General features: G+C 54.5%; 1 protein-coding gene across 1 annotated transcript; it reads left to right on the plus strand.

The window, feature by feature from the left end:
- The first annotated feature begins 5,962 nt into the window (after nucleotides 1-5,962).
- EVPL (envoplakin) lies at nucleotides 5,963-18,996 on the plus strand. The gene is made up of 21 exons (XM_072351624.1): nucleotides 5,963-6,062; nucleotides 6,187-6,341; nucleotides 6,782-6,905; nucleotides 7,344-7,469; nucleotides 7,702-7,740; nucleotides 8,335-8,496; nucleotides 8,713-8,820; nucleotides 8,932-9,027; nucleotides 9,280-9,405; nucleotides 10,142-10,288; nucleotides 10,407-10,561; nucleotides 11,275-11,372; nucleotides 11,821-12,002; nucleotides 12,625-12,803; nucleotides 13,209-13,347; nucleotides 13,698-13,891; nucleotides 14,078-14,228; nucleotides 14,405-14,488; nucleotides 14,577-14,687; nucleotides 15,158-15,250; nucleotides 15,559-18,996. Exons 1-21 carry the CDS (start codon nucleotides 6,000-6,002, stop codon nucleotides 18,994-18,996), a joined length of 5,970 nt encoding a protein of 1,989 aa, XP_072207725.1. The 5' UTR covers nucleotides 5,963-5,999.
- The last annotated feature ends 217 nt before the right edge of the window (nucleotides 18,997-19,213 follow it).

Below are 19,213 nucleotides of genomic sequence, written 5' to 3' on the forward strand. Positions count from 1 at the left end.
GGTCTGTGTGCAGCACAGGTAGGTCTGTGTGCAGCACAGGTAGGTCTGTGTGCAGCACAGCTGGGTTCCCTTGGAGCTGCTGTGTGTTCAGTTGTGCTGCCGGAGCACGGAGCAGGGCACGGCTTTACGATGTGTACAGACCTGCTTCCTTATGGCTCAGTTCGTTGGTGTTCTCTTCCCATGCCGTGCAGTCCATGTGAGCGCCCTCCAGCAGGAAGCTCCAGGCTTAAGGTGATCACCTTCAGTCCGTCCTGCAGCTGCAGCGCGCTGCCTTTGGGCTCACGGTGCTGCTTTAATTACGGGCTGAGCAAGCTGTGCCCGGTGCTGCTGCAGCCATCAGAAGATGGATCTGCTGCTGCTGGAGGCCGAGGGCTGCCACGTGCAGGTGGTGCCTTAAGCCACGTTCACTCCTGGTCCTCCACGCAGGGGCCCATTGACACCAGGTCGGTCTTGAGGAGCTGCTGGGGGCTGAATCATGAAGGGAAATGATTAACAGAAAGCAAAGCAGGCGGCTGGAAGAACCGGGGGAGAGGTGACATGGGATGGGAACAGGCTGAGCTGAGCTCCTCGGTAACAGCATCTGCCCCAGATTCCTTCCTAAAGTACCCGCTGGGTGCACAACAGCTGGGATGGAGGGGTGGGAAGTCCCCATTCTCTGACAGCAGGATTGATTCTGCCCACCCCGTGGTTTAGGGTGTAAGCTGGGGGTTACCACCTCCCTGCAGGGGCGGGTTGGTGTGATGTGAGATGTAGGGACTGTCGTAAAGCACAGAGGAAAACGGAGGTAGGTTTGGCTTATGGAAGGAGCAGAGAGGGAGATCCGATGGGAGCAGGGAGGGGTGCGAGGTTGGTGCCCCCAGCTCCTAACAGGAAGCTCCAAGAGGAAGTATGGAACACGATAAGAGGCACGCTGAGCCCGAGGGCTGCCCAGCACTGCTGGGGTTGTGCTGCTGGCTGCAGCCTCTGCCTTCACCCTGTCCCTGCTCCAACCCGAAGTGCCGAGCAGCCCCTGGCTGTGGGTCTCTGCTGCAGTCCCTCTTCACCTGGGATTCATGCCTGGCACAGCAAAGGTTGGTGCTCTGGGGGTTCACCCTTTGGGTGAGCTCTGCTCGGTGTGTCACTTTATGGCTGGGAGCGGCTCGGAGCTTCGTAACCCAGCACAGTCACTGCTGCTGTGTGCCAATTGCATCGCTGCAACTGAGCTTCCAGCTCAAAGCAGGGAGCTCCATCCCTCGGGTCTGTTTGCTGTTGGGATCTGTGCTGCTGCTCCCCATCCATGCACGGAGCTGCAGCGCTTTGCCCAGGGCCCCCCACGCAAGAAATACAATTAATGGCTCCGTGCCATGGTCAGCACAGGGAGCCCGAATGGCTGAGGAGCAGCATCAAAGCCTCTGAAACATCTTCTTTTTTTCCTATGGGGAGAGCTTCTAATTTTCTCAGCGCACCCAATTAATGGGGGCAGGCAGTGCCTGGCTGGGTTAGTGCTGAGGGATGGATGTGTCCTACTCAGAACGGGGTGAGGCGATGGCAGCCCCAGCACGGAGCTGTGTGGGTCCATCTCCAGCATGAGAAGCTCTGGGGCTGCACTGGGCAATGCAGTCAGTACCACCCTGAGCCCTGCAGTGACTGGGGTTGGTGCAAGGCAGTCTGCAAACTGCTCTGTGTGCAGCTGTGCTCATCCCATGGGTTAATTCCCCCCCGGCGCTGGGCCGGCTGCTGGCTGAGCCTCACTCAGATCCAGTCGCTCTGTTTGTTGGAACAAAATGTGTTTGTAGGTTTACCGACGCGTTGAGCAGGTGGGGTGTTGTGAGGATCTGCCCTCGGTGCGTGTGGAAACGGTGCCGTCAGCGCCCTGCTGGCTCCTGGGGAGAGGAAAATGAGGGTAAAGCAATGGGTGCTACGGGGCAGGGAGCTGCGAGGAGCTGCGGGTTGATGCAATGAGATCAGGGTTGGGGCAGTGCGTCCTTTTGATGTCTGAAGGGTCCGGGGTGAGCGTTGCCCTGGGACGGAGCTGCTAATGAGCAGTGAGATGGTGCGGTGTGAGCCTGCCCTGTATTTAGAGACAGGCAGAGGAGCGCAGCTGGGACTCTCCATCCATTCACCCAGAGCTTAGAGAGGAAGAGGAGCAGCTCCTTCTGCCCTCCCCATCTGCATCCTCACTCCAGTTGTGGTGCGGTTTGGCAGAGCCAGCACAGCATGCGGGACACAGCTCCAACACTCAGCCCCATTCATCCCCCGGAGCCCACAGCACAGGTGAGGCTGCAGCGTGGTTTGCTGACTGCTCCCAGGATGGCTGACACCGGGATGTGGCAGCTCAGCATCTCTATGAGCGTTATCTCGGAGCAGAACTCCTTCCCTACAGCTAACAGAGGTGCTGGGCTGCTGAACTCGATCAGCACGTCGTGGGGTGAACGGTCCTATTGCCTAACAAATGGGATCTCTGCACAACCAGGGCCTGGGACTGTTTGTAGAGGGACGGAGGAAAGCAGGCGTGTTTCCATCCCAAAGGATAAATAGCTTTAATCGATGGCAGTAGGTCAGTTGTGAGCCGTGTTAAGCCCTCATCTCCCCTGTAAGAACTCAGCAGTGAGGTCTGAGATTCGTCTGCATGGGGAATGCAGACAAGGAGAGGTGGGAGCCGCGTCCCTAAGCCCTCGTTTGGGTGCGTGGTTTTGGAGGGCTGCGCTCAGGCACATGGAGCTGGGATGCTCCTGCCCACAGCTTTTGGGCTGGGGCCCAAAGCGGGCACAGCTGTGGGTGGCTGTGGTGAGGGCAGAACGGGTCAGACTCGTCTCCCAACCTGCAGCTTCTTGCAGAGGCTGGATGAGCGTGGCAGGATGGGTGCTGGGAGCCGCAGGATGGGTGCTGGGAGCTGCAGGATGGGTGCTGGGAGCTGCAGCACCGCTGTTGTGCTGTGTGTTCCTGCAGCACTGCCCAGCTCCCATTGCACTGTGCTGCTTCTCATCCTTGGTTCTGCAGCGGTGCTCACCAGCAGCATCACCAAACCACATGGCCGGGCTGTGCTTTTGTCTGTGAGCAAAGCCGTGGGTACAAAGCCCTGCAATACAGCCTGGTCCCATGCAGCTGTCCCTCCAATGTGATTTGTTCTGTGCTGGTTTAAAGGGTCAGCTGGGAAGGGTTGGTGGATGCCGGGCTTTTGCTTTTGGCCTTGGGTTGTTTTAGGCTGTAAGAAATGGGGAAGAGCAGCACAAACTCACTCCGGTGTCACCCTGCTCTGCCAATTGGTTCCCCAAACGGTGGTGCTGCGTTGGTTGGCTTTGCCCACAGGGCTCCTGCAGCCTCTTTAGCATCCAATAACGCCGGCACGAGGCTTCGTGTCGAGCTGTGTCCTCGCAGCATCTCAGCTGCAGTTTTGGCCTTTACTCCCTGTTGAGGCCCCGTCCCTTTGCTGGGACGCAGCGCTGGGAACGCTCCCCACGCCGGGGCGAGGTCTCCCATTCTCCCTCTGGGGCTCAGTTCGGTTCCTCCCCCCCCAACCACCCCAAACTGGTTTTTCGAGTCATTTTTTTCGTGCAGCTCCATCTCCGTGGGGAGGAGCCTCTCGGAGCCGCTCCTGGGCTCTGCCTCCCTCCTCCGAGTCCCCACGTCCCGACCCCGCAGCCCCGACAGCTCCAGCATCGCGGCCGCAGCCTCAGCAGCATGTTCAAAGCGGCGGGCAAAGGCTCCCCGAGCAGAAACGCCCCCAGCAGAAGTTCTCCAGCCAAACCCAACAAGTAAGTGCCGTCCTCGTCATCCACCGCCCGGGAACAGCAGGGGGTGGGATGGGATGCGAAGGGCTTTTGGATGCTGCCCTAAGAGCGTTGCTCCTGGTGGGTCGGCTGCAACGCTGGGGTGTGCTGGGAGCTGGAGGCCCTGGTTGTGTTAGTCCTCATTTTTGGTGGGCTTTGTGCTCTGGTTGTGGTGTGTCCCGGGGTTTGCAATGCTTGAACGTGCACTTAGAGCGCTCCTCATTGAGGAGCAAGCCCTGTTTCGGCAGGAAGGAGCGAGGAGGACACAAATGCAATCCTCCTTGCTTGGGTGGAGCAGGCTCTGCTGGCTGGGGAGGCAGAAACACGCTGGGATTTGGGATCCTGGGATTCACTGAGTGAGGTTGGTGAGGTGCTGCCCTGCAAAGTGAGCCCCCAGGAGAGGGATGCTCAATTTGGGGCTCCCAGATGGTAAAAATGGGTGAGAAATGGGTCTGCACCCAAAGAACCCAATGGCCACGTCGTCCTCCATGCAGATCCCCTCATCTCGGAGATGTGTGATGGGACCAGGGAGGGAAGAGACGTCCTCATCTCAGCTGTGATGTCTCCATCTCACGTGTAGATGTGGCCGGTGGGCAGCGTTGGTGGTGGGAGGATGGTTGGACTGCAGGGGGATGGGGTGCTGATCACAGCCAGCTGCCCCATTGATGGGGACCAAACCCAATGGCAGCCAGCCATGGGCTGTGTGGGATGGCAGCTGGAAGCAGAGCTGCAGCATTACTGGGCTGGTCCTGCTCAGTTTTGGAGGCACCATCACATGATGGCTGGTTGGTTTGGGGCTCAATCAGTGCCACCATTAGCTGAGGAAATGAAGGTGGATGAGCTGTGCCCAGCTACCAGCATGTGCTCTGCAGGTGGCTTCCAGAGCACCTTGGTGGCCAATGAGTGCACCTGGTGGCCCCAAGGCCAGAGCTGAGGTCAGTGCCTTTGGGGATCCCAGTTTCCATCCCTGGGATTATGGTGTGGAGCTCCCAGAGCCCTTTTTCTGTCCCTGCTTGCTAAGTGGGTGCCATGGTCCCACCTTAAGTACTGGGATGGGGACAGTCCTCTGCCTGTGATGTGACGTTGTCCCTTGCGTGCAGTTGGATTGTCTGGGAGGCATGAAGTGGTATGAGGGATGAACCAATTAATAATGATAATGATAATAATGGTGCTGTGAGGCCTGAGATCGCCCTAGGGAGGAGCAGAGCGCTGTTCCCAGCCACCCCAGTAAGGTGGTGGATCCCATATCCTGTCTGCTGCCAGGCTGCCCTCCTGCAGGGCTTCCAGCATCCTGAAACACGGGGCTGTGCTGTGCGTGGTTCATAGTGTGTGAAGGCTGCTTGGGGTGGAAGGGCCACATCCATGGAATGGGATGGGAGGGACAGCCCTGAAGGATGGAGATGGGGCTGCATGGTGGGTGTCAGCGTGGATGGAAGAAGCCAGCTTCCCTCTCTGCATGGCCTGGGATTGGGATAGGAGAGTCTGCAGTGGTTTGGGTCCTTCTCCAAGCATGCAGTATTTTTAGCCCATAGCTTTGTGGTGGCTTGCTCTAAACAAGGTTGCTCCACGCATCCGTCCTTTTGAACCCAGAGCTGGAGCATCCCAGTGGTTCCTTGTCCAGGAAAAAGCATTATGGCCACATACCCTGTGCAGAAGGTTGGGTACCAGGATCCCACAGTGAGCTCCTCCCCAGTGGGAGCTGAATTCCTCTGGGCACTGCGGGGTGACTCACACTCTCCTCCCTGCACAGTCTGGGCAGGGAAGCTGGGTGGTGCAGAAGTGTTTGCTCATGGGACACCGCCTCATTCCAGGTGTGCTGGGAGGAGTGGGATGTTGTGTAACCCGCTGGGGAGGGGGCACCTCCTGCACGCCCAGGGACACAGACACCAAGCCCTGTGCCTCCTGTGTGGCTTGGGGCCGCCCTGCCTATCCCCGAGCACTGCAGCTTATGGGGCACAGATGGGATGAGGCTGCAGTTACAGTGGACCGAGCTGAAACATGAGCTTGGCTTGGCTGTAATGCTAAGTGACACTTTGCTGTCACCTGGGGCTGTGATAAATGGCTGCTCTGAACTGACCCATTCAGCCACGTGACTGCTGGAGCCTGGCAAAGCCATTGGGGCTTTCAGCTGACCCCGCTGCTGCTGCTGCAGCTCGTCCCAATGATGAAGATTGTCCTTCTCCACCCCCCTGTTGTGCTGCTCCCACCCTCAGGTCCTCAAGCAATGAGCTGGCCGTGCTCATCGCCCGCATGCAGACAAATGCCGACCAGGTAGAGAAGGACATCCTGGATACGCAGTCCCTGCTCACACAGGTGAGATGTGGCACAGGGCAGTGGGAAGGTGGAAGGCTTTGGTTGGAAATGCAGTGCCTGGAACAACAGGGGAGGTGTCTGCTCCGGGCATCAGACTTCTTTCTCTGTTTTTGCTGGTCTCCAGGATGTCAGCAATGAGCAGAAGAAGAAACCCTTCGAGTTCCAGGCGGAGAATGCCAGGAACCTCAAGGAGGCAGAGACGCTGCTGAAGGATCTCTTCTTGGATGTGGACCGTGCCAAGAGGCTGAAGCACCCCCAGGCTAATGAGATAGAGAAAGAGTGAGTGCAGTGGGGGGAGCTGGTGGGATGGAGAACCTCCAGCCCATGGAAAGGCAGAGCTTCACTCATCTCCCCATAGACTTCAGACTTAAAATCATTGCTTCAGCCAACCCAAGCAGAGAGAATTGGCGTCAGGTGTTCAAGTGTGAGGTCTTCATTTGGCTGCTGGTGCTTTGATCCCCTTCATTCTCCAGGTGGGGAGCAGGAGGGTAGAGTTGTTTCCTGGCTGGGAAGAGACTGCCCTGGTCTTGGAGTCCTTCATATCTCCTTCCTGGGTTGTAGCTCCTGGGGCACCTCTGGTGATGGAGAACCCAAGGGACAGAGTAGAACCATAACAAACTTTTATGGGTTTTATGGGTGAAATGTGGGCTCCTCGAACTCCACCTTGGCTCTCCTCATCCCACACTGACACACAGAACTGTGCCTGTTCTCCCCCGCAGCATCCAGCAGCTCCATGAACGCGTGACACAGCTGTGTGCAGAGTATCGGGACCTCTATGAGAAACTGAACGTCCCCGATATCGGGCCCAGGGTGGACTGGACAAAGATCCTGGACCAAAAGATGGTAAGAGCAGCTGCTTTACCAGCTCCTCCAAGGCTGGATAATGCCCATAGGGCTCTGCCAGCCGTCATGTGCTCAACATCATGCAGGGATGGTATGGGTTTGGTGGTGGAGATTACTTAAAAGCCATTGGAGGACCCTCTGGATTGACCCATTCAGATTAAGAGCAAATAGAAGGGGAATAAGTAGAGATGCTGTGATAGAAGGACAGGGATGGTGGTGTCTTCAAGGACTTTTAGCCCTTCATCCTAGGGAACACCTAAGATACTGGGTGCCTCGACTGCCCGACTTGTTAAAACCACTGAGATCCCCTTGTTAAAACCACTGAGATCCCCTCCCTTCCTGCTACATTGGTATCAGGTCTTTCCATACCCTGCCAGTGTACACTCTGATTTCTCCCTGAAATATGGTATTTTGCTTTACCTTACTTCATCTGCACAGAAACAAGTCAATGCAGGACAGTACGGCCCCGGCATGTCAGAGCTGGAGAAGCAAATAGCTGAACACAATATCCTCCAGAAGGAGATTGAAGCTTATGGCCTTCAGATCAAGAACCTGCGCTGCAGGGTAAGGCAGCCCCCTCCTTGTCCCCTCTGCTTCACCTGAGACCCCAACCCTGCGTCCTGTGCGCCCCTTGTTGTGCTGCTGCAAAGGGCAGGAGACTGGAGTTCAGGCAGAGGACAGGGAGGTGGTTCCATGAATGAGCTCCCCAGCATCTATCAGTGATGGTGCTTTGGTAACAGCTATTGTTTTGTCCTTTTTTTTTTTCTCTCTTGGTCTTGGCTGTGTTATAACTCAGGATGTGACAGATCTGAAGAGCCAATACAAGGACTTGCTGGTAAGGTTCTTAGTGGTTTTCCAGACAGATTGGGATCACGTAGCAGAGTAATTCCTTTCCTGATGGGCAGGGAATGCCCAGGTCAGGGCAGGAACTTCCTCTGGGGTTGCACAGTGGAGTCACGTCCCTCATTTTCTTGGGTGCAAATTGAGGGCTGTGGGTGAAGGTTGCACCTCTTTATGGGCTGTTGGTCTGGAGCTGCAGGAGGAAACCCCATCCCACAGAACATCCTTTGGGATTGCAAATGCTGAGGCTTGCCCTGATCCCTAACGAGGACTGTGGAGAGGAGATGGGCATCTGGAGCAAAGGAAGTGACCCAACGCCCTGGGCTTGGCCTTCTGGGTCCGTAGGGTTTGACGTTGAGGAATGCCATTATGAGAAACATAGCAGAGCTGGGACTGCTTTCAGACTGCCCGGGGCTTCATCCCAGACCTGGGATTCTGGTTAGACAAACTCGGCCTGTTTGTGAGCGAGGGAAAGGCCCCATCAGATAAGAACGAGCAGAGATGTCTCACTGAGGTCTCTGGGATTCTTCCGGTGGATGTGCAGCACGAGGGGCCATAGGGAGCACCAACACCTCTCTGTCCTCTGCAGAAAGCTTCCATCTGGCGAGGGCAGAGCCTGGGCAGTCTGTACCACCACCTGCAAGGCTGCACCAAGGAGCTGGGCTACCTGACGGAGCGGCAGACCCGCATCCTGAAGCAGGACTGGAGTGACCAGATGACGGATGTGCAGAGCATGCGGCGGGAGTACGAGGTGAGCTCTGGGGATGGCAGCACGTCAGCACATCCCTACCATGCCCATGAATCCCAGCTGTCACATCTCTGTGGTTCTTGAACACTTTCAGGGATGGTGACTCCACCAATTCCCTCTTCCATTCACTCTACCACTTGTTTTGCTACTACCCGAACCTCCCCTGGCACAACTGAAGGCCATCACCTCTCATCCTGTCAAGTTTCTCTTCCCCTTCAGGAATTCAAGTCCAAAGAACTGCTCAGCCAGGAGGAGTTTGTCAACAACCTCCAGGACGATGGGGACAGGATGATTGAGCTGAAGCATCCCGCCGTCAAACCCATCCAGGTGGGGAAAGGGCTCTCCTTCCAAACCCTATAAGAGAATGAGGATGCTTTAAGCAATCTGTGCCCCGGGAGGTTGGAGGAGCCCACTGAGTCACACTCTGTGCCAACACAGGCTCACCAGGAAGCCCTGAAGAACGAGTGGCAGAACTTCCTGAATCTCTGCATTTGCCAGGAGAGTCAACTGAAAAGTGTGGAGAACTACAAGAAGGTAAAAAACAGGGAGGAGAGCACAGAGCACGGGGATACATGGCTGTGCCAGGGTGGGCAGGATGCTTGCTGCCATTACCCAATGTGTGCCTGTTGGCATGGCTCACAGCGTGGAAAGCTCTTGTCCAACCCCATGCTCTAGGATGGTGGTGGAGTTCTGTGAGCTGTGGGAGTTTAGCTGGGAACTGAGACACCCCACGAGGGACAGCAATGTTCTCCCACCTCTGACTGCTTTTCCTGCCCATGTCTCCAGTTCCAGGATGATGCTGAGACTGTGAGCCGCTCCCTGAAGAAGATGAGCTCCGATCTGGACACCAAATACACCAAGTTCAACAAGGACAGCCCTGGAGTGGTGTCAGATTTGCTGCTCCATCTGGAGGTGAGGTCTTTAGGGCTGGTGGCACCATCCAGACTTTAGGAGATTGCACAACTGTGGCACAAAAATGCTATAGCTTCATCCCTAAGATGAGAGTTGGGAATGGGAAGAGGTGGGTGAATGACCCTCCTGGGGCAGCTCCTCCCATCTCAGTGCCACCAAGAGCAAGGGAGGGAAGAGTGAAGTCTGACCTCAGGGGAGAGGTGCAGGTTGGAAAGGAACGCTTGCCCGGGAGAGAGGGAAGGGATACATCCAGTGTGGGATCTTCCCATACCATTCACTGCCAAGAGGTGCTGGGATCTCAGGAACTTCTGACACTGGAATGCAGTCGCCTTTTGGCAAGTCTCTGCTCCTTGTCTGAAAAGCAAAACATCTCTAAGAGGTTTAATCTGAGTCTGTGTGATCACCAAAGGTTAACTCGGGCTGTCCCTCCGAGGGCAGATGTGCTGGGAGGGAAGGAAAGAGAGAAGAGTGGTGATATAAGTGTACTGCTGGATGCGGTTTAGTGGCATGGTGGGGATGGGCTGATGACTGGGCTGGATGATCTTAGAGGTCTTTTTCAACCTTAATGATTCTGTGATAACAAAAAGGGGGAGGAGGGGACACTGAGGGCTAAAGAATGGTGAAGCTCCATCATATCAGTGAACTCACAAGGATGGAGAACTGCCCCCCCCAGGTCCCCAGTGCTGTGTGACCCCTTCTGCCTCCTTTAAGCACTGTCTCCCCCTGCTTTGTCCAGAATGATGAGAAGGCAGTGAAGCAGGTGGAGAAGAGCATTGCTGACCTGAAAAAGAGGAGCAAGGAGATCAGCCCTCTAAAGCTGCGCAGGATGCGTTCCTCCCAGCCCATCACTTTGGACACCCTGTGTGACTGGGATGCAGGAGAGGTGAGAGACTGACTGCTGGGTCCATCAGAAGAGGCAGGAGTTGGATTCTTCTCCAGATCTTGCTCCCATGCCTGGTGCTGCAGAGGTGAACCCTTGTGTGGGTTTGGGTTTCTCCCAGGTGCAGCTGACCAGAGGTGACAAGTACACCCTGAAGGACAACAGCAACCCAGAGATGTGGGTGGTGCAGAGCAGCACTGGTGTGGTCCAGGAGGCCCCTTCTGCTTGCTTCTCCATCCCTCCGCCAGACCCCGAGGCCATGGACAAGGTCAATAGGTGAGTGCGGGTCACGACTGCCTAAACCCCAAGCAGAAAGAAGCACAAAACACCATCTGGTCTCCCCATTAAAGGGTAGTTCCCTTTGACCCAGTGTCTTCTGTCTCCATTCCTCAATGTTGTGCACCATACAGACCTTGCTGTCAAAGCAGTTTTGGCAGACAGGTTCCATTTCCTCACCCAAACACGTGACTTGCATAGGTTTGACTGAATTCATTGCAGAATCAGACTGCAGCTTGGGACTTGCCAAACAGGATGGAGCTATCTGTGCAATCTCCTTTCTGCCTCCCCCAATGGGGAATGGCAAATGTCCCTCGAACCATGAACCACCATTCACTGCTGTTTGCTCAGTTGGTTTATGAGGTTCCCACAGGAGGTGGGGGGGGGATAATGCTGTGAGCTCTGGCATTGCTCCTTTATCGTGGCCCCAGGTGCTCAGATAACTCAGCACTGCTCACATACTGCAATAAATTTGCCCACAGCCCAAATTCAGCATCACTGGGTGAGTCTGTGGGGAGAGTTTTGTTCCCAAGTCACGAGGGGATAATTCTTGCATTATGGAAGCCTTTGGATTTATGGACTTCAAACAGAAAAGGAAAAACTTGCAACATCCCTCCTAGATAATAGCACCAGGCTGCAGGCTCCCAGAGCAGGTGGGGTTGTGCTGGGACTTGCTCTGTGCTGTGGTTGCTGATGCATGGCTGATCTTGCAGGCTGGAAGGGGAGCTGAATGCGGTGAAGCAGAAGCGAGCAGCAGCTCAGAACATGCTGAGGTGCAGCCATAAGGAGACAGTCCAGCCCAGCCAGCAGGGTATGTGTGCTCACACCCAGCTCCATGCACACACGGGGCAGCCTGGTTGGCATTGGGGTACATTGTGTCCTCCCAAAAAGAGCAGTGATGGAGTGATTTGGGTCCCAATGTTTGCCAACCTTGGGCACTTCAATTCTCTGCTGCCCTTCTCAGATTTCTGTGTCTGACCTTCAGCTCCATCAACAGTTGTAGGGTAGTTAGGATTAATGGAGGATGTACCTATCGTAATCTTAATGAAGCCTTCTTTGGGGTTAAGTTTCTTCACTACCTGAGGGATGTGGGATAAGAAGGTAATAATGGCAGAATCCCAACCCTTGGCTCACTGTAGTGAGAAGTAGTTGGAACTCTGGGGACTGTGCAAGGGAGAGCTCAGGGGGAAAAGTCTGTATTCCAAGACTGGGATGGAAGATGTGCAATTAGATTGAACCCAAGCTGTGTCTCGCTGCAGTGCTGCCCAAGAGCATCCCTGTAGTCCAGGATGACCCCCAAGCCGACCAGCTTCTGGGTAGCCTGGATCGTATTGGCAAGGACCTGGTCCAGGTAGAGAAGGAGGTCCTGAACCGGGTGAGGTCCCCAGTGAGCTACACCGACCCCACGGATGACCTGGCCAGGAGGATCAAACAGCAGCAGGTAGGTGTTGTTGTGTGGAGGGAAGCACTGTGGTGTGGGCCCAAAACAGGGCTGACACCCGAGTTACACAGGAGACGACTTCAGGCCTTGAAGTGGGTCTGGATAAGATTGATGATGGAGAAATGCAGTCCCTTCCTTTGGCCCAGCTTCGTAGCCAGATGGCCCGTTCATTTTGGAGCCACGGGCCAGCCAGCCTTGGGGAATCCTCACTCTTATAGTGGGGATGCTGTCATTGTTTACTCTCAAGTCTGTAGCATAAAAGACAACAAGATATAAGGAATCAATCCAAGGGCAAGCTTTGGGTCAACAGGTGGGTGGATGTGAAGGAAACAGGAAAACTGAGAGCGTCCTGGAGCCTCCTTCCAGTTCTCTGGTCCGTAGTAGTAGTTCAATGCATCTTCACCCACGGGTATTTAACCAGCCCTGGTAGATGATGGGCTTGGGTATATTTCTTCCATCTTCCTTCCCCACGCCCTACCATTGCCAGACAGCAGCAGTCTGGATGCCCATGAGAAGGGCCACCACACCCAGAACCCCAAAAGCCACCCCTGAGGGAGACCCGTTTTTGCAAGGGCACTGTTATGACTACACTGAGTGACTCTGCTCCCATCTGATGTGCCAGGAGACAACAAAGAAACTGGAGAGCCTGGGGGCGGCCAAGGATGCCTTGCAGAAGGAGTGTGAGACCTACCTTTCCAAAAAGCCCACCAGCACCTCAGCTTCCCAGCTCCCCGTCACGCTCAACGCCCTCAGGAGCAAATACAGCGATGTCAACATGCTCTCCAGCCTGTACAATGAGAAGTGAGTGGGAACGAAGGGAGCAAGGCGCTGCTCAGATGCGCCAGCAAAGGGCATGAGAGAAAACGCATGTGGTCAATGGGTTGAGGGCCATCTAACCCAGGGGAGATTGGAAACCTTCCATCCATCGTTAGAGGTATCCCTGCGGGACTTTCTGTATGTAACCCGTGGTCAGGTACCACAACGCTGTACAAAGTCCACAAAACTGATGTGTGTCCCAGCAATGCTTTGTGCAGTCAAGCACAACGCGCCTGGCTCCTGGCAGGGCTGTTTTGTTGCAAACTGCTTGTTCCCAGCCGTGCTGCAGAAGCTTTGCTGTTAAATAAGCTTAAAAATGTGGAAATGGAGTGAAGAGGAAGAAATGAGGTGGTCTGGTGTAGGTAACGTTGTCATTTTTCCCTTCCTCAGGGCTAAGGCTGCCCTGAACCTGGAGACTCAGATTGAGAACACAGACAAGATTGTCAGCACGTTTGAGGCCAAGCTGGCTCAGGATAGCGTCATTCCTGCATCTCCAAATGCTCTGCAGGACCGAGCCAATGACCTGCAAGTAAGGGAACATCGGTCTCTTTGTTAGAGTAGGGAGGTCTCTCAGCCCAGTGGGGAGAGCTGGATCTGGCTTATTGGAGCACTCCAAGAACCCAGAGATGGAGCCTTCCTAAGGTTCTGTTCCTCGTGTCTGAGCTCCCAATCTCACTTCCCCATCCTTAATTTTCACCCCTTGCAGTGACCCCAAAACTTCTCCCTTCTGCTCCACGCTCCATCCAGCCCATCTTGCTTCTTATATTCTTCCATATTGCTTGTCTGTCTTGGAGAGCCCTAAGAGCTGCAAGTCAGGGATGGCGCTAAGGAGAGAGCTTCTCTTTGGTGCTGCCAACCCGAATGCATCTCACCCTACAGAAGATGAAGCGGGACCTGGTGGCCCAAGAGGACTGCGTGCTGAAACTCAACCGTGGGCTGAAGGATGCTGAGCACAGCTGCAGCGCCGTGCAGAACAACTTCCAGGAGTATTGCCCTGATCTGCCCCGGCAGAAGCGAGAGGTGCAGCTCCTCAATGACCGCTACCACGCTGTTGCAGACCAGCTGGACCAGAGGTGAGGAACTGCAGCTCCCTCAGCACGGCACAGGCTTGCAGATGACATCAGGCCATTTGCTGGCCCAGAGAGCCGGTTTGTCAGCCTGGTGTTTTTGTTACCTCGGTGTGACATTCACCAAGGTGACTTTTTAGGAACTTGCTTATGAATTTATACCCTTCTCCTTAATATTTCTATTCTATGCAGAGAGAAGACCCTCCGAAATATCATCCTCGCCTACCAGCAGTTCCAGAACTCCAACGAGAACCTGATGTTCTGGATGAACAACCTACCCAAGCACCAAGTGAAGACCACAGATGGGCCAAGCCAGATCAATTACAAGCTGCAGGCACAGAAGGTGTGTTTCAGGGCGAGGACCACAACATCACAAGTATGGAGGGAATTCGATGTTGGGAATGGCATGCAGAGTGGCACCAGGCAGCTCTTGAGCAGCCCCTAAGCTGGCTCACTCCGGTGATGGGGCCTCTGGGTGGTATTTCAACCCTTTCTTAACATCATTCATCTGACTTGCAGAGACTGCTGGAGGAGATTGAAAGCAAGGAGCCCGAGAAGAACGCCGTGGTCAGACTGTCCCGGAATGTGCAGTCCACCCTCAATGTATGGCTGAGTTTTCCTATGTAGCAATTCCTTATCACCACCTCAGCTGAGAGATCCCAGCTGACCCTTCTGTTTTGGCTCTGAACAGGACTATGAGCTCCAGGCAGGCAAATACAGCTCTTCTCTGGACCCTGCCCTGACAGATTTTGCTGCCAAGAGGCTGCGGGTGACCCCTCTACAAGAAAGCATCCAGGCCCAGGTATAACATTAAGATGAACACATGGAAACAGTTCTCTTGCTCCTGTGTGCTCTGCAAGCCTTAATCCACCCTTAGAGCCACACTGTGACCCTAAACCCAGGGACAAATGTTACTGGCCTTTGGCAAGACTGAGACAGATCTCCTGTGTGCTCTTCCCAGTTACAGCCCACATTCTATGTCACCTTGACTTTACCAACTGCCATCCTTGCATGGTTCAAGGTGAATCTGGAAGCCTGAACCCTATGCAGGGCAATAGGCTTCCAACAGCCATTCAGTGAAAGGGGACACACTCTCCTGCATAAGTACTTAAATGCTCTGTATGTCATTTTCTATAGGAAGTCAGGTGTGATGACACCGTTCCCTGGGGTAATGCAGCACCCAACGTGTGTTGGGTGAGAGGATGGGTTGGGAGAGTGTGACATCCAACACATCTGTGTGGGACGAGGCTCTCACTGCTGCTCCTTTTCCAGGAAAATGATGTATCCAAGCACTACATGGAGCTGGCAGCAGAAAACAGACAGCAGCTCAACCGGCTGGAGTTTGCCAAGAAGATTGCTGAGAAGGTACCTGCTAAGAGCTTGTGGATGGTTGGGGAACGCTGGGTTGCGGCTGGAAACAGTCCTGCAGCTGTAGCAAGGCAGCACGAAGCACCCTCCTGCACTGCAGCACCTCCCTGACAGGGGGAAACTCTTTGAGGTGTAGCTGCTTGAAATGGTGCTAATGTGTCCTCATTTGCCACTTACAAGTGGCCTCATTTAGGTGCTCCCAGGGGTTATCTACCATTCTGTCTCCTGCTCTGCCCTGCTCCGTGCCACCTTTGGAGTGACTTGCTTTCCCAGCTTTTGTATTTTCATTTGCTTTCTCCTTGCAGAAAGAAGTGCACGAGGACATTCAAAGTGTGCATGAGCAGACCCAGCAATCTGCAAACAAAGCCGTGTCAAGCAGGGAATCTGAAGGGCTGAAAATGCAGCTGGAGGAGGAGAGGAGGAACGTGGCCAGGATTGAAGAGGACCTGGAGGAGCGCAGGAACAAGCTGCTCATGCTGAAGACTCAGAGGCCCGTTGAAAGAGTGGAAGAAAAGGAGGTGGTGGAATATTACAGAGACCCACAGCTGGAGAGCAACCTGACCAAAATGACGCAGCAAATGGAAGAGGAAGGCAAAAAGAGGCAGAGCCTGCAAGAAGACATTGAAGCGATGAGCAGAAAACTTGCCCAGATGGAGAGCGAGAAGAAGGCGATTCCTGCCCAGCTCCTCACCAAAGAGATAACAAAAATTGAGAAAGATCCCAGCCTGGATAGCGAGGCAGCCAGCCTTCGGCAGGAGATCAGGCGTCTCCAGGAGGAAAGCTTGGCCTCTGCTTCCGAACTGGAGCAGTGTAAGAGAGAGCTGCACGTGCTCGAGAGAAAGCAGCCCAACATCCGAGAGAAAGTGGTGGTGAAGGAGCTGATCAAAACGGAGAAAAACCCAGAGATGCTGAAGTCTGTGAGGAACCTGCAGCTACAGATCGATGAGGAGTCCTTCAAGAGGAAGTCTGCAGAGGAAGCAATCGTGAAGGTGAAGAGCAAGATTGAGGAGGTGGAAAAACTAATTGATGCTGCAGAGCCCAAAATTATTGTGAAGGAGGTGAAGCAGGTAGAGCAGGATCCGGAGTTATTGAAAGAGTCTTCCAAGCTTAAAACTCTGATTGAAGAAGAGAGGAGCAAGAACTTGGCGCTCGCGGGTGAGCTGGGAGAGCTGCAAAGTCAGTGCAGCATTGCAGAGAAGCAAAAACCAAGGGTGGAAGTTAAAGAGAGGGTCAATGAGATTTTCATGGTGGATCCTGAAACGGAGAAGGAAATTGCTCACCTGAAAAGAGAGCTGCAGGAAGTTACTCTGAAAAGGACAAAGATCGACAGCGAGGTGGAAGAGGCCTTGGCTGAGCTCAATGTCCTCAGGTCACAGAAGCCAGAGGTGGAGCTTAAAGAGGTTATAGAGGAGGTGGTGAAGCATGAGAAGAGTCCTGAGATTCTCAGAGAAATCGACAGGCTGAAACAGCAGCTGAATGAACTCGTGAACACCAATGGCAGGACCCAAGAGCAGCTCATCAGGCTGCAGGGTGAGAGGGACGAATGGAAGAGGGAGAGATCCAAGGTGGAAACAAAGCTGGTCAACAAGGAAGTCATCCGGTATGAGAATGATCCACTCTTGGAAAAGGAAGCTGACCGCCTCCGTCAAGAAGTGCGCAGCATGTCTCAAAAGAGGAGAGCTGCAGAGGATGCTGTCTATGACCTGCAGAATAAATACATGCTCCTGGAGAGGAGAAAGCCGGAGGAGAAGGTCATCGTCCAGGAGGTGATTCTGACTCAAAAGGATCCCAAGCTCCGAGATGAACACAGCAGGCTGAGCCGGAGTCTGGATGAGGAGGTGAGCAACAGGCGGCGTCTGGAACGTGACGTGCAACAGCTTCGTGCCCTGGTGGAAGAGCAAGAGAAGCTCCTCAACTTCCAGGAGGATCGAAGTAAGAGGCTTGCACTTGAGAAAGAGATGAGGCAAATTACCTTGAGAATAAAGGAGCTGGAGGAGAGCCCAGCCCCAGTGCAAGAGAAGATCATTATGGAAGAAGTGGTGAAGTTGGAGAAGGATCCGGTCCTTGAGCAGTCTGCCAGCAGCCTGCGCTTGGAGCTGGAGCGGGAGAAGATGGAGGTGCTCAACCTACAGAGAGAGTGCAAGAACCTGCAGATGCAAGTTGACGTCCTGCAGAAAGCAAAGTCCCAGGAGAAGACCATCTACAAGGAGGTGATTCGGGTGGAAAAGGACAGAGCGCTGGAGAGCGAACGTGCCCGCATCTGGGAACAGCTGAGCAGGGAGAGAGGGGCTAAACAAAAGGCAGAAGAGGAGGTACGGAGACTGAGGGAGAAGATCGAGAGAGCTGAAGGCATGAAGAGGACGTGGGCTCGGGAAGAGACAGAGCTGCAGAAAGCCAGGAACCTGGCGATCCAGGAGAGAGCCGGCCTGGAGAGTGAGCTGCGGGAGCTGGAGAGGCAGAAACAGCAGAAAGTTCTTTTCCTTCGGGAGGAGTCCAAACTGCTCAACCAGCGGACTGAGAGTGACCGGCAGAAGAAGAAGCAGCTGGAACAGGAGTTTTCCATGCTGGAGGCAGATATCCTGAGGGAAAAGGACCAGATCTATAATAAGGAGAGGTTCATTCGGGATCTCCGGTCAAGAGTCAGCAGGGAGGAAATTAACCACGAGACCCAGATGAGAGAGACCAACCTCTCCACCAAGATCTCTATACTGGACCCTGAGACGGGGAAGGATATGTCCCCTTACGAGGCCTATAAGAGAGGCATCATAGATAGAGGCCAGTACATCCAGCTGCAGGAGCTGGAGTGTGACTGGGAGGAGATCACCACCCTGGGCCCAAACGGGGAAGTCTCGGTTCTCCTGGACAAGAAGAGTGGGAAGCAGTACTCCATCGATGATGCGCTACGGCTGAGAAGGATCACAAAGGAGGAGTACCAGCTGTACCGGGATGGCAAGATTCCCATCTCTGAATTCGCCTTGCTGGTGGCTGGGGAGTCTAAGCCTCCCTCATCCCTTTCTATTGGTTCCATCATCTCCAAATCCCCAATCCAATCCCCCACTACCCCACAAACCCAAAGCTTTTTCCCCCCCAGCTCGCAGAAGGGCTTTGGTGACGACACGTCCCCCATTGCTGGGGTGTATGATACCACCACTGATACCAAGTACAACATCAAGACTGCTGTTACGAAGAAGCTGCTTGATCCCATGACAGCTCAGAAGCTTCTGGAAGCCCAGGCTGCTACAGGGGGCATCATAGACCTCCTTTCTCGGGACCGATTGTCGGTCCATAAAGCAATTGAGCGGGGGCTGATCGACAGGACCTACATGCAGAGACTGCTCAACGCCCAGAAAGCTTTCACAGGCATTGAGGATCCAGTGACCAAGAGAAGGCTGTCTGTAGGGGAAGCAGTTCAGAAGGGATGGATGACCAAGGACAGTGCCTTCCCCTATTTGGAGGTCCAGCATCTAACTGGAGGGCTCATCGACCCCAAGAAAACCGGTCGCATTCCTGTGCTGGAAGCTGCTCAGATGGGCATGATAACGGGTGACCTGGCCAACAGGCTCCAGGATGAGTCCAGCTATGAGAAAGATCTCATCGACCCCATCACTAAGGAGAAGATAAACTACAAGGAGGCCATGGCTCTCTGCCAGAAGGATTCTCTGGGCAGCCTTCTGCTGCTCCCAGCCGCATCAGAGGGCTACCAGCCCTTCCGCTCCCCCAAGCTCTCGAGGTTCAGGCATTGAACGGATTGGCCCTTTCAGGAGTTCATCCCTTCAAAGCACCTCTCCCTGTGGAAGCAGCAGCGATCGTGGGAATGGAGCATCTAGCATTTAGAGCTGCATACTCTTCTATCTTAGCTATCCCTGCTTCCCAACACAGCTTGGCCGTGCAAGGAAGAAAGTGTGATCGAACACGTGCAAGGCCCTGGGCACGCAGGTCCTGCTGTCCCCCAGGGTTGCT

The sequence above is a fragment of the Excalfactoria chinensis genome, chromosome 17 (genome assembly GCF_039878825.1).
Source record: "Excalfactoria chinensis isolate bCotChi1 chromosome 17, bCotChi1.hap2, whole genome shotgun sequence".
Lineage (NCBI taxonomy): Eukaryota > Metazoa > Chordata > Aves > Galliformes > Phasianidae > Excalfactoria > Excalfactoria chinensis.

Excerpts from the sequence above, each read along its gene's own strand:
- EVPL (XM_072351624.1), top strand. The coding sequence starts at position 6,000 with ATGCAGACAAATGCCGACCAGGTAGAGAAGGACATCCTGGATACGCAG. Across the intron at positions 8,821-8,931 it reads CCGCCGTCAAACCCATCCAG|GCTCACCAGGAAGCCCTGAA; the intron begins GTGGGGAAAGGG and ends GTGCCAACACAG. Across the intron at positions 9,406-10,141 it reads ATTTGCTGCTCCATCTGGAG|AATGATGAGAAGGCAGTGAA; the intron begins GTGAGGTCTTTA and ends TGCTTTGTCCAG.